Consider the following 17,609-nt stretch of genomic DNA (forward strand, 5'->3'; position numbering starts at 1 on the left):
TTTTAATGTTTTATAAATATTTTAAGGCTTTAGATATTTAATAAAAGAAATTAAATTAAATATCAATTTTTTTAATATAAGTAACTTAATTTGGGAGTCATATATAATTAACCTCATATATCAATAAATATTTTCTTTATTATGATAATCTCTTCAACACAAAATAAAAAATTAAGCAATAATAGTATAAATATTTTTTTAAAATATTAATAGTTGAAATTAAAATTCTTATTATACATGAGTACAATTCTTTTAAATATACATAAAAAAAAATAGAATGTCGTGGACTACCGAAATTTATCTTCAAAATATAATGAGATTCACTTTAAAAGCCCAACTTATTAATATTAATGATTTTGATTATTAAATCATTAAATTCAACCCTAAGTTTGTATTTTTTTTTTCTTTCTTTGCAATTAATGGTTGCCATGGGTTTCAAAGAAAGCACGTATTCAAATGTCATATATTAATCTTCTTCTTATCTTCTTCTACTCACCATTCAAAATCTCCTCTCCAATTTTCGAAACACAAAAGTTACTTTTAAACAAAAAAGTTGTGTACACATAAAACAAATTGTGTCAAATTCTGACCAATTTTGTAGAATAAGGAAACTAATAACATTGTAAAAACACTATATAAAAGTAGTATAAATCTTTCCAAAGAGAGAAAAAAAAATCCCTCATTTGCTATTCAAAATTGGCACAAATGGCACATAATCAAGACTTAAAAGAAAAAAAATACAATCTTTAAATTGAATTATACCTTTGAATATGACATGATACGAGCATAATAACTTCATAACTATCAACAAGAAACATAGTTTTAACAAATACAATTAAAAAAATAACAAATTTTAATTCATAAAAAAATATTCTTGCTTTCATGTCCAAATTTATTCATCTATAAATTACACTCTTCATTCTCTTCAACCTTGTCCTTGAAATTCCAATGAGCAAAGAAATCATCCCAATTTAGCCAAAACCCAAAAATGTCGAAAAAAATCTCAAAATCCCTCAAAGACTGTCTCACCAAAATCAAAACCTCCCAACGTTCCATGGTTCAATTATCCTCTAAGAAATGGGTTCCCAAAGGTTGCAAGCATCCTAGGACTCCTTCGATCGACATGGACAAAAACAAAAACATCATCAGCAAAAACACCACCAACGCTAAGGACGACGAAGCCATGTTAGCAGACATTGATCGCTTTCTCATTGAGAATTTCAAGAACCTGTTCCTCGATGACCATCGTGAAGAAACCACCACCAAAGAACAAAAATCTCCCAAACTTGACTCTATCAGATTTGACTCTTCTGCAAGGTTCGATGAGTCGCCACTGAACCTCTTCACAGACACAACAACCGAAGCGGGACTATCCAGTTTGACCATGTCTGAGCCTGAGGGCGTGGAAGAACAAACCACCGTTCCGAGTAATTGCGTGGTGGTCTTGGCCAACTCCGGCAGACCCACGGAGGATTTCCGTCGGTCCATGGAGGGTATGGTTGAAGCAAGGTACGCTGAAAGAATAATGAATCATGTTTTTGCCATGTGAAGTTTCAGTCTTTTAGTGTTTGTTACTCGTACATTAGATTTAACATTGATTTGTGTGGTAGATTGAAGAAAAGTGAAAAGGTGGATTGGGACTTCATGCAAGAGCTTTTGTTCTGCCACATGAATCTGAACCAAAAGAAGTGGCACAAGTTCATTCTCAGCGCGTTTGTGGACGTCGCCACCACCCTACGCCAGTCACCGGAGATTTCTCCGACGAAGAGCCAGCCAGCGCAGAGCGTTCGGACTGTTAGAATCGGTAGAGAAGTAAGAAAAAAAACAAAGGAAGCAATCACCTTGGAATTTGGGTCACCCTAAATTACTTGTATTAAGAGGTTGACTTTCAATAAGAAAACATGGAAATAACTTTGGTTTTTCTGAATTATTAATGTGAAATGTAGAAATTGTTAATCTTTTCTCTTTTTTTTTTTATTCAGCAAACAAAATAATCGGATAAACTTTTTAAAATACACATAAATAGATTTTTTTGGATTATATATATATATATATTTGAACTATTATAAAGAAACAACTTTTATTTTTAAATTAAATTATAAAATACATTTTTTCTTCACTTTATCAATCAAAAATGTAAAACATTATCGTGATAGGTAATATTATAATTTATATGAAATATTGTTTGTCTCATTAAAAACATTTTATATAATATTTATTGAGAATAATTTTTTACGTAACTTCTACAAAATGTAAAATGTAAAGATTAAATATTTTATAATTTAATTTAAAGGTAATATATAAGCTTTTATAGTAATTTAAAAAATATATTTTATCCTCATTATTTTAATACTAACGAACACACACGGACGCTGTTGTGTTTGTATTTTTTAATTTTTAAGAAATTTAAGTTAAGATTAATAACAAATATATAATTAATTTTTAAAACAATTATTAAATATAAAATTAAAAAAATAAGATATGTAAAAAAAAGTTTTTAAAATAATGGTTTAAAAAAAAAAAAATTAAAATAACGATTAAAAATAAATTGTATATAAAATAATTAATTTTTAAAACAATTAATGATAAAATTGAAATAATAAAATGTTGACACAAAATAAGATATCTCATTATATATTGTTAGAAATAAAGTTTGAGAAGATGATGAATATGAATATAAAAATTTTCATGGATATGTCAACGTGGACGTGTGGGAGTGTAACCGTGCATATCCTTAAGTTATTACATCTATGATTTTAATTATTCATTTAATAAAATAAAAGTATTAATTTTGTAATAAATTTTTATTTAATAGCTGATTTTTAACATATAGAGACATATTCATATAAATATATATTGCATTTATTGAGTTATTAATATTATCTTGATTAGTTGTATTTTAAATTTAATAAATATAATAATGAATTATGAATGTGTACAATACAATAAATTTAATGTGAAGCATCAAGAGTTTTTAATATATTTTCATTATAAATATATAATAAATGTTCGCAAGTGTATTTTAATTACTTTACATTACAAAAAATAACATTTTTTAACATATTAAAGTAATTAATCTATAATCTATACTATTATATTATATTAAGAGAATTCATCATTTTGGTGTCCAATTTTTTTTAATTTTATCTCTCAAGTGATTATTTTTTATTTAACATTTTTATTTTAAATTTAACTATCTTTTAAAATTAAATAAATAAAAAATATCTACAAAATAAATAAAAATTATCTATAATTAAATTAAATTGTAAAAAATATTTATATTTATTATTATTATTTTATTATTTTTTGTTATAAAAAAACACAGTCTAATAAAGAGATTTCCCCTTACAACCGTTTTATAATTGTTGTTTCAATCAGTTATCTCTAACAAAAAAAAATGTGATAATATTTTTTATCTTGAAAAGAAAAATACTAAAGACGCATGTATTTTCACTTATTAAAGAAAATGAGAAAATCTTTGCTGCATGAAACTTTTCATTAAAGTAAATAATGAAAGAGAATGAGAAAACTTTTACATCATACACGTATTATATTAATATTTAATTTTACCAAACATACATAAGTAATTTTATTCAAATTAATAATATTTTTTCGTGCTACAATAAATTATTAAGGGAGATGGAGAAAATCTTTACGCGATAAATGTATTATATTAACATTATTTAATTCTTACTATGTTATCTAAAACTTAACTAATGTTGGTTCAGAATTATTTTTAAATATTGAGTTATCATTTTATAGTTTTTTAAAATTATTTTTTGACTTTTTCTAAAGTTTCAAAGTAAAAGGGAAAAAAGTTCATCATAGGCTCGAAAAACTTATCTTTTTTGTCGAATTTCTACATGATATAGATATATCATAATGTCTTTTAGTTACTAAGTATAATTAGTTTTATTTTCTTTTATCTTTATTTGTAAGAATTAATATTTTGTATTTTTTTTATCTTTGTCATTACTTTCTTTTTATTTTGAAGCCTTGATTTTGTTTTTTCATATTTTGTTAAACTAGTGAATGTAGAAGATAGAGTTCGTCTTCTTTATTATTTTGAAGCCTTGATTTTGTTTTTTCATGTTTTGTTAAACTTGTGAATGTAGAAAATAGAGTTCGTCTTCGCTATTAATTAAGTCTTTCATTATGTTTGTTGTGTCTTTTAAGGTTTAGAAAAATACTCTTTTCCATTAAAAGATTATACAATTATTGAATAAAATTTTATTGTTGAAAAAAAGATTATAATGACAAATTTTAAAACATTTATTATTAATAGATATTTTTTGATAAATTAAATTTTTTTTATTTTTAATAATATCTTCGTCGATAAATTTTATAGTTAAATTTCGTTGATAATTTATAATATTTATTATTGATTTATATATTTTTGCTGGTAATGATCCATCATTAAAAATGATATTAACGTTTTCATTTTTTATTTTAATTATTTAATTGCAAAATTTGTGATTGAATGCGTTGGTAAATGATTTTTTTCTTTTAAATTGCATCTTGTAAGAATTTAAGGGTAAAAGTCATTGTTGTTTTGAAAATTTATTAGTAAATTCATTGGTATATATATATATATATATATATATATATATATATATATATTTTAAATACATGAATAAATCTATCCGTAAAATACACACCAAATTTCTTGTTAAATCCCACTAAAATAAGAAGAAGAAAATAAATCTTTTTTATTTAACAATATTTTATAATAGTTTTATGAAAAGTGGTTTATATATTATATACACTACATTAGAATTGAATTATCACAAGGTTAAGGAATTTCAATTTTCCAAATATAGATAAATTTATTTTCATCTGACAATTTTTTAATTTTAATAAGAATATATATACACACACGAAGATTAATTAATTACAATGTTTCCGTGCGTTGCGCGGGTAAAAAAGCCTGTTTTAGAAGTTTAACAACAATTGGAAATGGAAAAGGTCGTCACTGAAAATTTAAAATCAAAACTCCAAAATTCCACACAATCTCTTCTCTTCTCCCGTTCTGTGTTTTGGGTACAAATTACAAACTCCTTAGACTCCTACGATTGTTACGTTCTCATTCATAACAAAATTCTTTGTTCTCTCTTCAAATTTTGATACAACTCATATCATTCAATTTCCGCTGCTTATCTTTTATTCATGCATGATGGAACACTGCTTCCTTTATCATCGATTTTAAATGTTGAATTTGCTTCATCTATTATCCAGGTTATTAAGTTATTGTTCGTGCAAGTTGATTAGTTTGTAATGTTTATGTTTAATGTGTAAATGAATAGTGTAGCGACGAGAGTTTTTGTTTTTGTTTTTTTTTTCAGATTTGATTTTATTCTGTTTTGGGCGGAGTTTTGATTGAGGAAGATGAGTGTGGTGGGTTTTGATTTCGGTAATGAGAGCTGCGTTGTTGCAGTTGCGAGGCAAAGAGGGATTGACGTTGTGCTTAATGACGAGTCCAAACGTGAAACGCCTGCTATTGTGTGCTTTGGTGAGAAGCAACGTTTCATTGGCACTGCTGGTGCTGCCTCCAGTCTGATGAACCCTAAGAATTCAACATCACAGTTTAAGAGACTCATTGGTAGAAAATTCTCTGATCCCGAATTGCAACGGGATCTTAAGGCATTGCCATTTCTTGTTACCGAGGGGAATGATGGGTACCCGTTGATTCACGTGCAATACTTGGGTGAGGCTAAGAAATTTACACCTACACAAGTGTTTGGTATGATGTTGTCGAATCTTAAGGAAATTGCAGAGAAGAATCTCACGACGGCTGTTGTTGATTGTTGCATTGGAATTCCAGTTTATTTTACTGATTTGCAGAGGAGGGCGGTGTTGGATGCGGCCACGATTGTTGGTCTACACCCACTTCAATTGATTCATGAAATGACTGCAACTGCCTTGGCGTATGGGATTTATAAAACGGACCTTCCAGAAAATGATCAACTGAATGTTGCTTTTGTTGATGTTGGGCATGCTAGCATGCAAGTGTGCATTGCTGGATTCAAGAAGGGGCAGTTGAAAGTGTTGGCTCATTCGTATGATAGGTCTTTAGGTGGTAAGGATTTTGACGAGGTTTTGTTCCATCACTTTGCTACTAAGTTCAAGGAGGAGTATAAGATTGATGTTTGCCAGAATGCTAGGGCTTCCTTAAGGTTGAGGGCTGCCTGTGAGAAGATGAAGAAAATGCTTAGTGCAAATAGTGAGGCACCTCTCAACATAGAGTGTTTGATGGACGAGAAGGATGTCCGTGGCTTCATGAAGCGAGATGAGTTTGAGCAACTAAGTCTTCCAATTCTGGAACGTGTCAGGGGACCTTTGGATAAGGCACTTGCTGAAGCAAATCTTACCATTGAAAATGTGCATACGGTTGAGGTGGTTGGTTCAGGTTCTCGTGTACCCGCCGTAACCAAAATATTGACAGAGTTTTTCAAGAAAGAGCCTAGGAGAACAATGAATGCTAGTGAGTGTGTTGCTAAGGGTTGTGCTTTGAAATGTGCAATTCTTAGTCCCACGTTTAAAGTACGAGAATTTCAGGTAAAGTTTCTTATGTTGGATTATTTTCTGTTTCTTTTCAATCCAGAAGGACCCTTTGTGCCAATGTTGGGTTTTTAAGCTTGTTTGTTTGTTGTCTTTAGTACTTGTTGCAAAATTGTACAGATCTTTGGGAATTATGATTTTTGATATTATTTTAATTACATATATATGATGTCTACCTATGTTTAGGCCCTTAGAAATTCACTCATCGGTTTCTATTTTTAATTTTACATTGATTGCCTATTGTCGATCCTGTGAACTGCTGATATATTAAGCTTTGCATGTGGTATGATGTTACTATCTTTTTTTTTTCCTTTCATAACGTGAAGGTCAATGAAAGCCTTCCTTTCTCGATTTCCCTTGCATGGAAAGGTACTGGTCCAGATGCACAGGACAATGCACCACAAAATCAGCAGAGTTCCCTTGTTTTTCCCAGGGGTAATCCCATACCAAGTACCAAAGCTCTAACATTCTACAGGTCAGGAACATTTTCTATTGATGTACATTATGGCGATGTAAGTGAGCTGCAAACACCTACCAAGATTAGCACATATACTGTAAGCCAATGTCCAACTTTCTTCTTTCTATGTTACATTTCTTGTGGCAGTGTTGTTACTCTTTGAGTGTAAGCAGATTGGTCCGTTCCAAACTGCAAATAGTGAAAGGACAAAAGTGAAAGTGAAAGTTCGTTTGAATATTCATGGAATTGTATCTCTGGAGTCTGCCATGGTAAGTTTTTTTGGCTTTAGAGGTCCTTCTCCCCTCAATTACAATAAACTCCGTTGTGAACTCATGGTAGTAAACAGAGAGCATTTGTTCTTGTGATCTAACAACTTTTATTTGTTCTTTTAGCTCCTGGAAGAAAACGAAGTTGAGGTTCCGATTACCAAAGAATCAGCAGGGCAAAATACTAAGCCAAACATTAACGAAGCCCCAATTGACGCAGCTACACCTCCAGCCTCCAATGACACTAGTGCAAATGTGCAAGATGCAAAGGTTAGTACTGATGCTTCTGGGGCTGAAAATGGTGTTCCTCAGAATGAAGATAAGCCTCTGAAGACAAATACTGATACCAAGGCGAGTAATGTTGAAAAAGTATTTAAGCAGTTGCTAGCCATTTTATTTTCATTTCTTTATGTCAATCGAGTTTTTAGCAATATTTGTATTATTTTATTTTGATTCTTTTATCCTTTTATGTTTTTTTATTTTATTTTATGGTTATGGTAAGTAATATGATAGTGCTATAGTTTAAGTTGTTTAAACCATATAGAAAAAAAGTTTTCAGAAGAATTCCACATATATGACACTTGTTGAATGTGGAATTTCAAGTGTTTGCATCATCCTATAGTTTATTTAACTTGCTTGATTTTTCACTTCAGATTAAATTTAAATCTTAGGGATGGTTGACTTGAGAAATCATTTTCCATTTTTTTTTGTTTTTATTTTTAGTTAAAAATAGTACTTTTTTGTTTTGTTATTTATGTTTATAAAGATTTGTAAAGAGATAGGGAAAACATTTTTTTACCATACAAAAATTTGAAAACTGAAAACAAAGTGAGGACATTGCAATTTATGTTATTATTTGTAAAATCAACAAATAAATATAATTTTTTTCCTTAATGTAAAGACCTCGTGTGTTTCAACAGTCATGTACAATAATGCATACGTATTATGTTCTATGCTTGTTGGTTTGTGTGTCTCTACTAGAGTTGTTCAACATGGTTGGTGATATTTTCTACTTTGGCTGACTGAACTTTTCAATGTTATGGGTTCAGGCTCCAAAGAAAAAGGTTAAAAAAACAAGCATTGCTGTATCAGAGTTAGTTTACGGAGCAATGGTCTCTTCGGATGTCCAAAAGGCAATAGAGAAGGAGTTTGAAATGGCTTTGCAGGATCGTGTGATGGAGGAAACGAAGGACAAGAAAAATGCAGTGGAGGCTTATGTTTATGACATGAGAAACAAGGTGTGTGTTAATTCTTTCTTCTCTTATTCATGGTATGATATAAACTAAAATTGCCTATCATCAAATTGTTTTTATCTATCATCATTTCAGCTTAATGACAAATACCAAGAGTTTGTCATTGCTTCAGAGAGAGAAGATTTTACGGCCAAACTCCAGGAAGTGGAAGATTGGCTTTATGATGAGGGTGAAGATGAAACTAAAGGTGTATATATTGCTAAGCTTGAAGAACTAAGAAAGGTATAAATCTGTGTGATTCCTTCCCTTCCTCCCATCCCTCCGTCTAACTAAAAAGTTGTAGAAACAAAAGGGATTGCAGCCCCTGTTATTGTTACCCTACGTTATTTATGGACAAACATAATGTTAGTTTTTAACATAAGGAATCTTAATGGGTGGTTATTTATGTGATTGCAGAAAGGTGATCCCATTGAAGGGCGTTACAAAGAATACATGGAGAGGGGTAGTATAATTGAGCAATTCATGTATTGTATAAATAGTTATAGAGAAGCTGCAAAGTCGAAGGACCCCAAATTTGATCACATTGACATTAATGAGAAACAGAAGGTAAATAACTTCTCAAACTTTCTTTCTCTCGTTTCTTTGAACGGTTGTGAATAAATTTGAAATTGATTTCTTTTTAATGTTTGTAGGTCATAAATGAATGTGTTGAAGCTGAGAAATGGTTTATGGAGAAGCAACAACAACAAAGCTCACTTCCAAAATATGTCAACCCTGTACTCTTGTCAGCTGAAATAAGAAAGAAAGCTGAGATTGTTGACAGGTCTCTGTTTAGAATCTTACGTAGTATTTGGGTTATTTAGACATCATTTGGCTTTAGTATTTCTTTATTCTCTTTGTGTCACTGAATTTGATTTTAGTAATTTTTGCACCCTTTGTTTATTGGTTTTGATTCTCTTAATAATTTTTTAAATTCGTTCTTATAACCATTCTCTGCTATCTGCTATAGGGATTGAAAATTTTTTATCTTATACATTGTTACTAGTACATTATCGTGCCATTGCTTTATGTACTTAGAAACTAGTCGAGTTGGGGAAGGATTAGTTGTCACTTTTGAACTTTTAGAGTTATCAATATTTATTTTCTCTATGTTAATTGTTCAGTTTACTTTCTATTGAAAAAATATTTATTCTTGTAATAGGTTCTGCAAGCCAATTATGACAAAACCAAGGCCAACCAAACAAGGTACTTCCACTGGATCAGGAACCCCATCTCCGCGGGGTGATGAGCAGCAACACCCTCGAGGGGATGCTAATGCCAGCAGTAACGAAAATACTGGGGATAGAAGTAGCCAGGCTGCACCAGCTTCTCCTCAACCAATGGAGACTGATTAGTCTGAGAACGCAGGCTCTGCATAATTTTTGTTCTTGGTTTGCACTCAAGTTCATGCTCAGACTAATAGCCTCTATACCTTTGTTCATCCATTTGAGTATGCATTGGGCATGGAAAAAACGAACTTTGATTTGATGGGTTGACTGTGAATGACTCCTCTAACGTTTGGAGTAAGTAGAACCCTCTCAACTGGTTTGTATCGTAAGTTTTAATTAATATTATGGTGTTACTTCAGAATACATTTTTTTTTTACGAAGAGTTTTAAAGAAAATACGACAACGTGGTCTGCCTTCCCATATCTAGTGAGAATTGGCTAAAGTTACTTTCTCTAGATTTATAGAGTATTTGTATAAGTTTTTTAGAAGATGAAGAGTTATAATGTTGTTTCCCATTTAATACGTAAGTTTTGTTTTAGGTGACTTCATAACTGTTGTTATGTTTCATGGTCTTTATTTAAAGCTTTTTCTTGTCGTTTTAACAATGTGACAATGGAGTTAGATTTCCTCACAGGTTTTAATTTGATATTGCGTGGATCCTCTCTTTCTCTTACCACTTATCCTTTGCTGCTCTTTGTTCTTTAAGTTCATCCTCTTTAGTAGGCTAAAGGCAATTACCCATGTATAATTTATGATTTTATTCTCATTCCTTTGATAGTATCCTTATAATCTATTAGTTCTTTTAGCTCCCTCAATAATAAAACAATGGTTCAGACGACACCAATGTTTGGATGAACAACTAGCGATAATATAATTGGATTGATCCCATTATATTATAGTGTTATGTAACTGTGACTGATTAGTTTTTAGAGTGAACTAGTGGTGTAGTTGGTCAACACAGTTTGAATGAGTGATCTTGATGAGGGTATTTGATTGAAGGTTGTGAACTTGTTAGGACTTTTTGAAGTCTAATTTTTTTTGTAATTTTGAAGAATATAAAATTTACAGGTTATGATTATTTTAGTTTTTTTTGGTGCATGTGATTTACTTATTTCACTAGTGACACTAGAACGCAATATCTTGATTAAGTTTTAGAGTTTCATTGTTGTACTATTAATTTAGTTTCCTCATATGGTGTATTTTAGCTTATAAGTATTGCTTAATTTGTTCGTTATGACTATGTATGGAAGTAAATTCAAGGTTTGTGGTATGAAAATATTAAGTTATAAGAATAACTAAGAAAGTCATACGATAAAATGTACACAATTTTAATATTTCTTGTTTGTGTTGAAAGATTTTTCTATAAGTTAAAATTAGTTTATGTATAAGTTAATTTGTAAGAAAATTTCCATACAGTTTAATTGATTTTTATATTATGTTTAAACTTTTTTAGCATGAGAAATTATTTTATATTTTTTCTCTTCTATAAGCAGAATTCTATCCGGATAAGTCTTATATTTAATGCACATAGCATAATGTTAAGTTATCATGTTTTGTATTTAAAATCTAATTATTAGATAATGATTAAAAATAATAATTACAATAGTAATAATAATAATAATTTTAGGGTTAAGTATGTTTTTGTCTTTTAAACTTTAGTAAAAATTGAAATTAATATTTTTTTAAAATTTTAATCTAATTTATTTTTATAACTTTAAAAATACTTGAATTTAATTATTTTAATCAAATTTTGTGAATTTTATTTAACGTTTCAAATTCTCAACTAATGTTGAAATAGAAATATAGTGTACTATGTAATCAATTCAAATGTTATTATAAAACATATTTACAAAAATATTAAACGATATAATTAACTCAAATGTTATCATGAGACATATTCAAAAAGTCAAATAAACTCAACAAAAGAAAACTGAAAGATTAAATTGCATTAAAATTTTAAAAATTGACTAATTCCAATTTAATCCTTATTTTTATATTACATTTACATTGTCTTCATTTCATAACATCATATGCTTAGGGTCTACTCTATATAATCACGCACAATGACAAGTTATCTTATCTTGTATTTAAAATCGAATTACTAAATAATGATTAATAATAATAATAATAATAAAATATTAATATTAATATTAATATTAAAAATAATAATTTATACAATATATTAAGAGTATATTTTTTATGTCCACAACTATAATTTTTATTTTCCCCTTTAAAATATTTTTTTTATTAATTTTTAACATCAACCATTATTTTGATATGTTTTGTATAAAAGTGCCTCAATAGTTTTTTTTTCCTCTATTTATTTTACAAATTTTTGTTCTTCATCACATTTCTGTGTTTCGTGTGACATTTATTGTGTTCACCCCTTACTTTCAAGTAATTTTTCCTATCACATTGTATTTATCTTATTTTGTTTATTATTGAAGATATTTTGTACCACTTTAAATGTTTTTTGAAATATGTTTTCAAATCTTTATTTTAGATTCGTGTTTTTAGAAAGTTTTTTTGTACCTAGAAAGAGTATTCCAAAAGTTTGTACAAGGATCTATGTATCAATGTATGCGAAAACAAGAGGAAAAAAAAGATACTATAATAATACATAGCTAAAGCAATTGTTAAAAACATTAATGGTTATCATCTTTATTGATTGAGATGAAGATGGTTTGCTTTAGGTTGTTACCACTACAAAACTTATTGTAGCGAATCTCAAATACAGTATCTAAACTTTTTTTTTTCTTAAATCGCATAATCCAATAATTGTTTAAGTAAGTTAATCTAAAGTTTTCCCAACAAAATCTGAGGGAGAAAAAAAGGGGGTGCAGAAAGAGAAAATAAAAAATAGAAATGGCGGCCCAAAGAAATGTTAGCATGCACTATCCAAAAGGATATTAGAATTATTATTACATGTAATTTCTAAGTGCACCGGTATCACTTGCATCTTTTTTCTTTTTCGTTCTACATAACAAAAATATGGATTAATTTTTTGGGTCTACCTTACCTAAAGTTTGGTTTTCTGATTTTTTTTTTTGTAATTTTTTTCTTTATTATAACATATAAAGTAATAAGATACAAAATTTTAATAACCTTATTTATGTAGTTAATTAAATTAATAAATTTAATAAACATATTATTAAAATAAATAATATTTATAATTTATTAAGCATAAGTTTTTCTTAAAAAAAATTCATAGCATACATATATCACTGAATCTAATATATACTTGGTTCTTGAACAAAAGTACATTTTTTACTTTCTTAAAATTAATAACTTCATAAATTGCAATTTATTAGTCATAAAAATTGTAATAAAAAGTGTGTCGGTATAGGTGTAACCATTGACCTAATAATAATATATTCGGATAGCTACAGTTACATTGGACCTAATAATAATATATTTGGATAGCTACAGTTACATTGACATTTAAATTTAAATATTGGAGGATATTTCAACATTATTAAACAAGAAAAACATGTTAATAATGGACACAAGTAATATTAAAATAAACAGATATAGTCACGTAAATCATTTTATTAGACGCCACACAAAGGTTCGCTTAACTAAACTATACACTTGACAAAGACATCAACACCTTGTGTCTTGGAATTGAAGGCACAGGTTGTAAAAGTAGTACCATGATTCATGTAGATGAAGCTTTGGGCTCGCTCCATTCTTCTAATGTTAGAGTTGCAACTCCAATATTTTTCATGTCAAACAAATTAGCTGAAACCACATAAACATTGGTCATCAATGCATCATTTCCATCAAATTAACTAAGATTTTGAAAAACAAGGGAAGGTTACCTGCTTTGAGGGCATGTAGAATACAATAACTTATCCGCAAAATTTCTTTTGGAAAACACAAAAAAGAGATGGAACATTGAACATGCCCCAGACTACCCATGTGAACTAATGAGTAAGAAAAAGCTTAGTTTTGCAATTCTATGTGCTTGACTCCTGGAACATGTCCTTTCAGAAATTGATAAATTGCATCTAAAGAAAAACAGTTTCATAATAAATCTCACCAGCAAATTAACATGGACTTATTCAAAGGTGTTGTTCATTTCATTAGGACTTTGAACAGTCACATCACTTCTAATGTCTAATAGTTGTACAGCTTGTGAAGTGAGCAAAAATACTCATACACCAAGTTAACTAATTGACAGTTTGCAACACAGTTTTATATATCAGAGAGTTCTTGAAGATATGAGTGAATAATGTGTGTGCAACCAACAGATACACTTCCAGGGAGAACAAAGAAAAATTAAAAAACAAAGACATTGCAAAGCTGAAAACCATTACCAAGATGAATATCAGGTGTGGCTGCTGCTGTAGCATCAACAATAACAGTTACTGGTTGATAGTCCAATGCTACAGCATCATAGACAGTTTGCCTAATACAGTTGGGAGTTTGAACACCTACATCCAGTCAACACACAAACATAGAACTCTTAGAAAGTTGACATTGTGTATGTATTACAAAAACTATGACTCACCAGTGATCACCAGACTATTAATTCCTGCTCCTTGAAGGACCGAATGAAGGTGTGTAGCAAAGAATGCACTAAAACGGGTTTTCACAAGTTTATAATCCCCTTCTTTAATAACCAGTCCATCAACTAATTCTAGACCTTCACTTCCTTTACTAACTGGACCAACTTTCCCTTTGCCGTATAGATGCCGACGAAAGACTTCAACATCTCTTCCTAAGGGATCATGTTCCCGTACTACCTGGAAACATGTTTAGAAATATAATTCAACAGTTAGATAGCTATTTCTTCATACCAACAGTTCAAGATCTCTGGATAGTGCATATAGAATGATTTTACTGATATAACACTTTAGCTCTAGAACATGGTTTGAATAGAGTCTAAGACTTCTTTTCATAGAAACAATAGTCCAAGACTTTAACTCTAGAACATGGTGTTTGACCGTCCATAGGTATAAGAAGGACAAAGTTTTATACTGATTAATCCTAAACTTTGAATTAGGTCGGTTACCCCTTCAAGATAAACTTAAAGGATTCCACTAAACAAGTACACCAAATCACTTCTGATGATTTTAAGTACAACTCCTAGTTGTCCTATCTTATCTTCTCTTAAATCTAAAGTTTACAAATATTATCACCTACCACTTCTGACTCCAAGAGCAAAAGATAAGAAGGTGAAGCTAAGGAAAAACTCTACAAGGTAAAAAAAAAAGACGCTCCCAACAAAGGTATAACATAGACTTCTATGGCAATCTAGTACTAGTGGTAACTCAAGGTTTGGAAAAGGAATAAGAATGATAGGCTTGTAGGAACTTGTGCTAGTTTTTCTTTTGTGTTCTTCCTCCTTTTTCATAGACTTCGTATGATATGACCATTGTAGCATGAATGTCTTTATACTGTGCAGGAGATTATGATCAAAGTCTTGCATAATTACTTGATATAACTTTCATTTGAATTCTTCTCTGAAAAAACTGATATTATTGTACTTGTCAGTACTTAATATAAAAGAAGAAACATGGTGCAATAACTTGTTTTAAGTGTTTTGGTATATATAATTGATTACAAGACACCCCTAATCAATTATTTTTTCTGTTTTCTTATTAAAACAATAACAAATAATATAAAAACTAATGAATAAAAGCAAATTATTTTTTCACTCGTCTCTTCTTTCTTTTCCTTTTTCTTCTCTTCCTTTCCCTTATTTTCCTTCGTCTACTAAACGAAACATAAAAATAAAAAACACTTACTGGTGTACATTTTCATATTCTTTCCCTAATAATGAACAATGCTTCTGAATAAATAATATATGCACTCACAGTGGATAACAACACTCTATGTTAAAAGTTATTGATGGATAACAATGGTATGTGTTCATTAAACTCTAATTTTACACGCTTCTCGACCAAGCATGGAGGTTCACATTTCATACTAAAATTTAAATAAATTCATTGGAAGAAAAACATTGAAACATTATACACCAGGAACAACATAGAAAGAATGTTATTATTACCCAAATAATGAGAATTCCACGCTGCCTAGCAACATCCACAGCTTTAATCACATTAGGGACAATTTCTTTTCCTCCTTTGACAAGAAAGGGACCTCCACCTTCTATAAAATCTTTCTACAGACACAGAGAGAAACCTTAACTTCTCCGAACACGTTCTGACGAGGAACAACATCGAAAGTAAACAAGTAAGTACCTGCATGTCGATCACGAGAAGCGCCGAGCGATTAGAATCCTCTGCCATTGTTTCCGAAGAGTAAGCTCGAGCAAGTGCAGATTTTGAGCGCAGTGACAAAGACTTTGGCCAATTGGGTCTCTTATTAAGTAGGGTATTTGTCCCACTGCACACAGGAACATGAAAGACGAACCCTAAATAAGTAAGGGGAAGAAAACGAAATTGAAGAGAAAGAAGAAGAGATTACCTAAAGCTGAATTTGGGTGTTTTGCGGTGCTTCAGAAATGGAAGAGGTGAGAGATTGAACTGTGCAGATTTGGCCATGTTGGCTTTCACCCTCACATATTTTGTTTTCTTTTTATTTAATTTATTTTTTTATATTTTATTTAAATAAAAATACATTTCATATGAAATATTTGATATCTAATCGATTTGAAATAATTTCAAAACAATTAATATCTTACTAAATTTATTAATTTAAAAAAGAAAGTGAGATGCACATAAATAATGAATATTTGACTGAATTACTTTTTATCAGTAAAAAGTGATAAGTTATTTCACTAAAACATTTACTCTAAAGTTTTCTTTGTCTTCAACTTCGTTTACAAAGTGCATTTACATTCACAATTTTTTTTCAATTAAGTCTTTTAATTTTCAAAAGTAATTCAACTAGGTCATTTTTATTAAATTGTATATATCACGTGTTACATCATCATATTTTTTATTTTATTGCATGTTTTTAAAAAGTGTAAAATATCTGTCATATAATAGTACTGGTGTCACGTATCATATGAAAAAAATATATATATATACATATATATATATATATATATATAATATAAAATTATTTAATTTAATTTTAATATTTAAAATTTTGACTCAATGTGAATCTTAATCTCAAATTTTTTTAAATAAAACAATATTGGGTATTCATATGGATTCATTGAATGTAATTTAGTTACGTAATACTGAAATTACATGTGCCTTATGATAAGTAAATAATTTAGTTATCTTTTATTTTTGTAAGTAATTAAATATTAAAAAGGATAAAATGATAACGTAATTGTTTTAGTTTAATAAGTTCTTAATTATTAAAAAAATAAAAATAAAAAGATAATTATTTTAATTTAAAAATACATAATTAAAAAAAATATTCTATACATAAAATATTAATGGTGTAGTTAAGCTCAATAAATTAATAAAAAAATTAAAATGATTAAAAATTTCATTTTTATAATATTTGATTTTTCTTATCATATTTTTGGGTTTATTCATGATCTCTAAAATACTGTATACATCAATATATTTATGTTTATATATTATGTATTTTGTTTAAATATACTAAAAAGTTTGTTACATTATAATAAAAATTATACATGCTAAATCGAAAAAACAAAGATTGTCGACCACAGTGGGAGTCGAACCCACGACCTTTTGATCCGAAGTCAAACGCGCTAATCCACTGCACTATGCGGTCAACTACGTAAATACTGGTTCACAGATTATTTTTAATATTAAAAGTACGAGTCATTGTCAAATATATTTCATAAATTGCACCAAAAGCACGCTAGATAATAAAGCTATTAAATTGCGGACTCGCGTAAGTAGAGAGAATATATGTTTATAAATGACAATTAAGCTTTTCATTTATTTATTTATTTATAATATTTTATTTTTAT

The 17,609-nt window shown here is 29.1% G+C and overlaps 3 protein-coding genes and 1 non-coding gene across 5 annotated transcripts; 2 read left to right on the forward strand and 2 right to left on the reverse strand.

Moving 5' to 3' along the window:
* Window positions 1–949: 949 nt before the first annotated feature.
* Window positions 950–1,956, forward strand: LOC114165707 (transcription repressor OFP14-like). The gene is made up of 2 exons (XM_028050270.2): window positions 950–1,509; window positions 1,611–1,956. The coding sequence occupies exons 1-2, from the start codon at window positions 989–991 to the stop codon at window positions 1,861–1,863; spliced, it is 774 nt and encodes a 257-aa protein (XP_027906071.2). The 5' UTR covers window positions 950–988; the 3' UTR covers window positions 1,864–1,956.
* Window positions 1,957–4,986: 3,030 nt separating this feature from the next.
* On the forward strand, window positions 4,987–10,369 carry LOC114166644 (heat shock 70 kDa protein 14-like). The gene is made up of 10 exons (XM_085667857.1): window positions 4,987–5,235; window positions 5,343–6,555; window positions 6,885–7,112; window positions 7,189–7,284; window positions 7,408–7,632; window positions 8,331–8,519; window positions 8,610–8,756; window positions 8,931–9,080; window positions 9,167–9,297; window positions 9,676–10,369. Exons 2-10 carry the CDS (start codon window positions 5,386–5,388, stop codon window positions 9,866–9,868), a joined length of 2,529 nt encoding a protein of 842 aa, XP_085523983.1. The 5' UTR covers window positions 4,987–5,235; window positions 5,343–5,385; the 3' UTR covers window positions 9,869–10,369.
* A 2,819-nt stretch (window positions 10,370–13,188) lies between these two features.
* Window positions 13,189–16,315, reverse strand: LOC114166038 (putative inactive nicotinamidase At3g16190). 2 transcript variants are annotated; one of them, XM_028050690.2, is made up of 6 exons: window positions 16,178–16,315; window positions 15,952–16,096; window positions 15,759–15,872; window positions 14,256–14,490; window positions 14,062–14,178; window positions 13,189–13,483 (listed from the first exon to the last, which is right to left on the reverse strand). In XM_028050690.2, exons 1-6 carry the CDS (start codon window positions 16,252–16,254, stop codon window positions 13,401–13,403), a joined length of 771 nt encoding a protein of 256 aa, XP_027906491.1. In that variant the 5' UTR covers window positions 16,255–16,315; the 3' UTR covers window positions 13,189–13,400. The 2 variants fall into 2 exon arrangements, with proteins under 2 accessions (XP_027906491.1, XP_027906492.1); XM_028050691.2 differs by lacking the exon at window positions 13,189–13,483 and having other exon boundaries at window positions 14,062–14,209.
* A 1,018-nt stretch (window positions 16,316–17,333) lies between these two features.
* Window positions 17,334–17,407, reverse strand: TRNAR-UCG (transfer RNA arginine (anticodon UCG)). Its single transcript has one exon. It is a non-coding gene; the product is annotated as a tRNA-Arg (tRNA).
* Between the last annotated feature and the right edge of the window lie 202 nt (window positions 17,408–17,609).

This window comes from Vigna unguiculata, chromosome 10 (assembly GCF_037176805.1).
Source record: "Vigna unguiculata cultivar grain cowpea cultivar isolate G323 ecotype 2 chromosome 10, ASM3717680v1, whole genome shotgun sequence".
Taxonomy (NCBI): Eukaryota; Viridiplantae; Streptophyta; class Magnoliopsida; order Fabales; family Fabaceae; genus Vigna; species Vigna unguiculata.

Coding starts and splice junctions, on each gene's coding strand:
- LOC114165707 (XM_028050270.2), top strand. CDS start 989: ATGTCGAAAAAAATCTCAAAATCCCTCAAAGACTGTCTCACCAAAATC. Junction 1,510..1,610: donor GAGGGTATGGTTGAAGCAAG/GTACGCTGAAAG, acceptor TTTGTGTGGTAG/ATTGAAGAAAAGTGAAAAGG.
- LOC114166644 (XM_085667857.1), top strand. CDS start 5,386: ATGAGTGTGGTGGGTTTTGATTTCGGTAATGAGAGCTGCGTTGTTGCA. Junction 7,113..7,188: donor CCAAGATTAGCACATATACT/GTAAGCCAATGT, acceptor GAGTGTAAGCAG/ATTGGTCCGTTCCAAACTGC. Junction 7,633..8,330: donor AGACAAATACTGATACCAAG/GCGAGTAATGTT, acceptor TTATGGGTTCAG/GCTCCAAAGAAAAAGGTTAA.
- LOC114166038 (XM_028050690.2), bottom strand. CDS start 16,254: ATGGCCAAATCTGCACAGTTCAATCTCTCACCTCTTCCATTTCTGAAG. Junction 14,491..15,758: donor GTGGAATTCTCATTATTTGG/GTAATAATAACA, acceptor ACATGTTTCCAG/GTAGTACGGGAACATGATCC. Junction 14,179..14,255: donor TAATAGTCTGGTGATCACTG/GTGAGTCATAGT, acceptor GACTGGATGTAG/GTGTTCAAACTCCCAACTGT.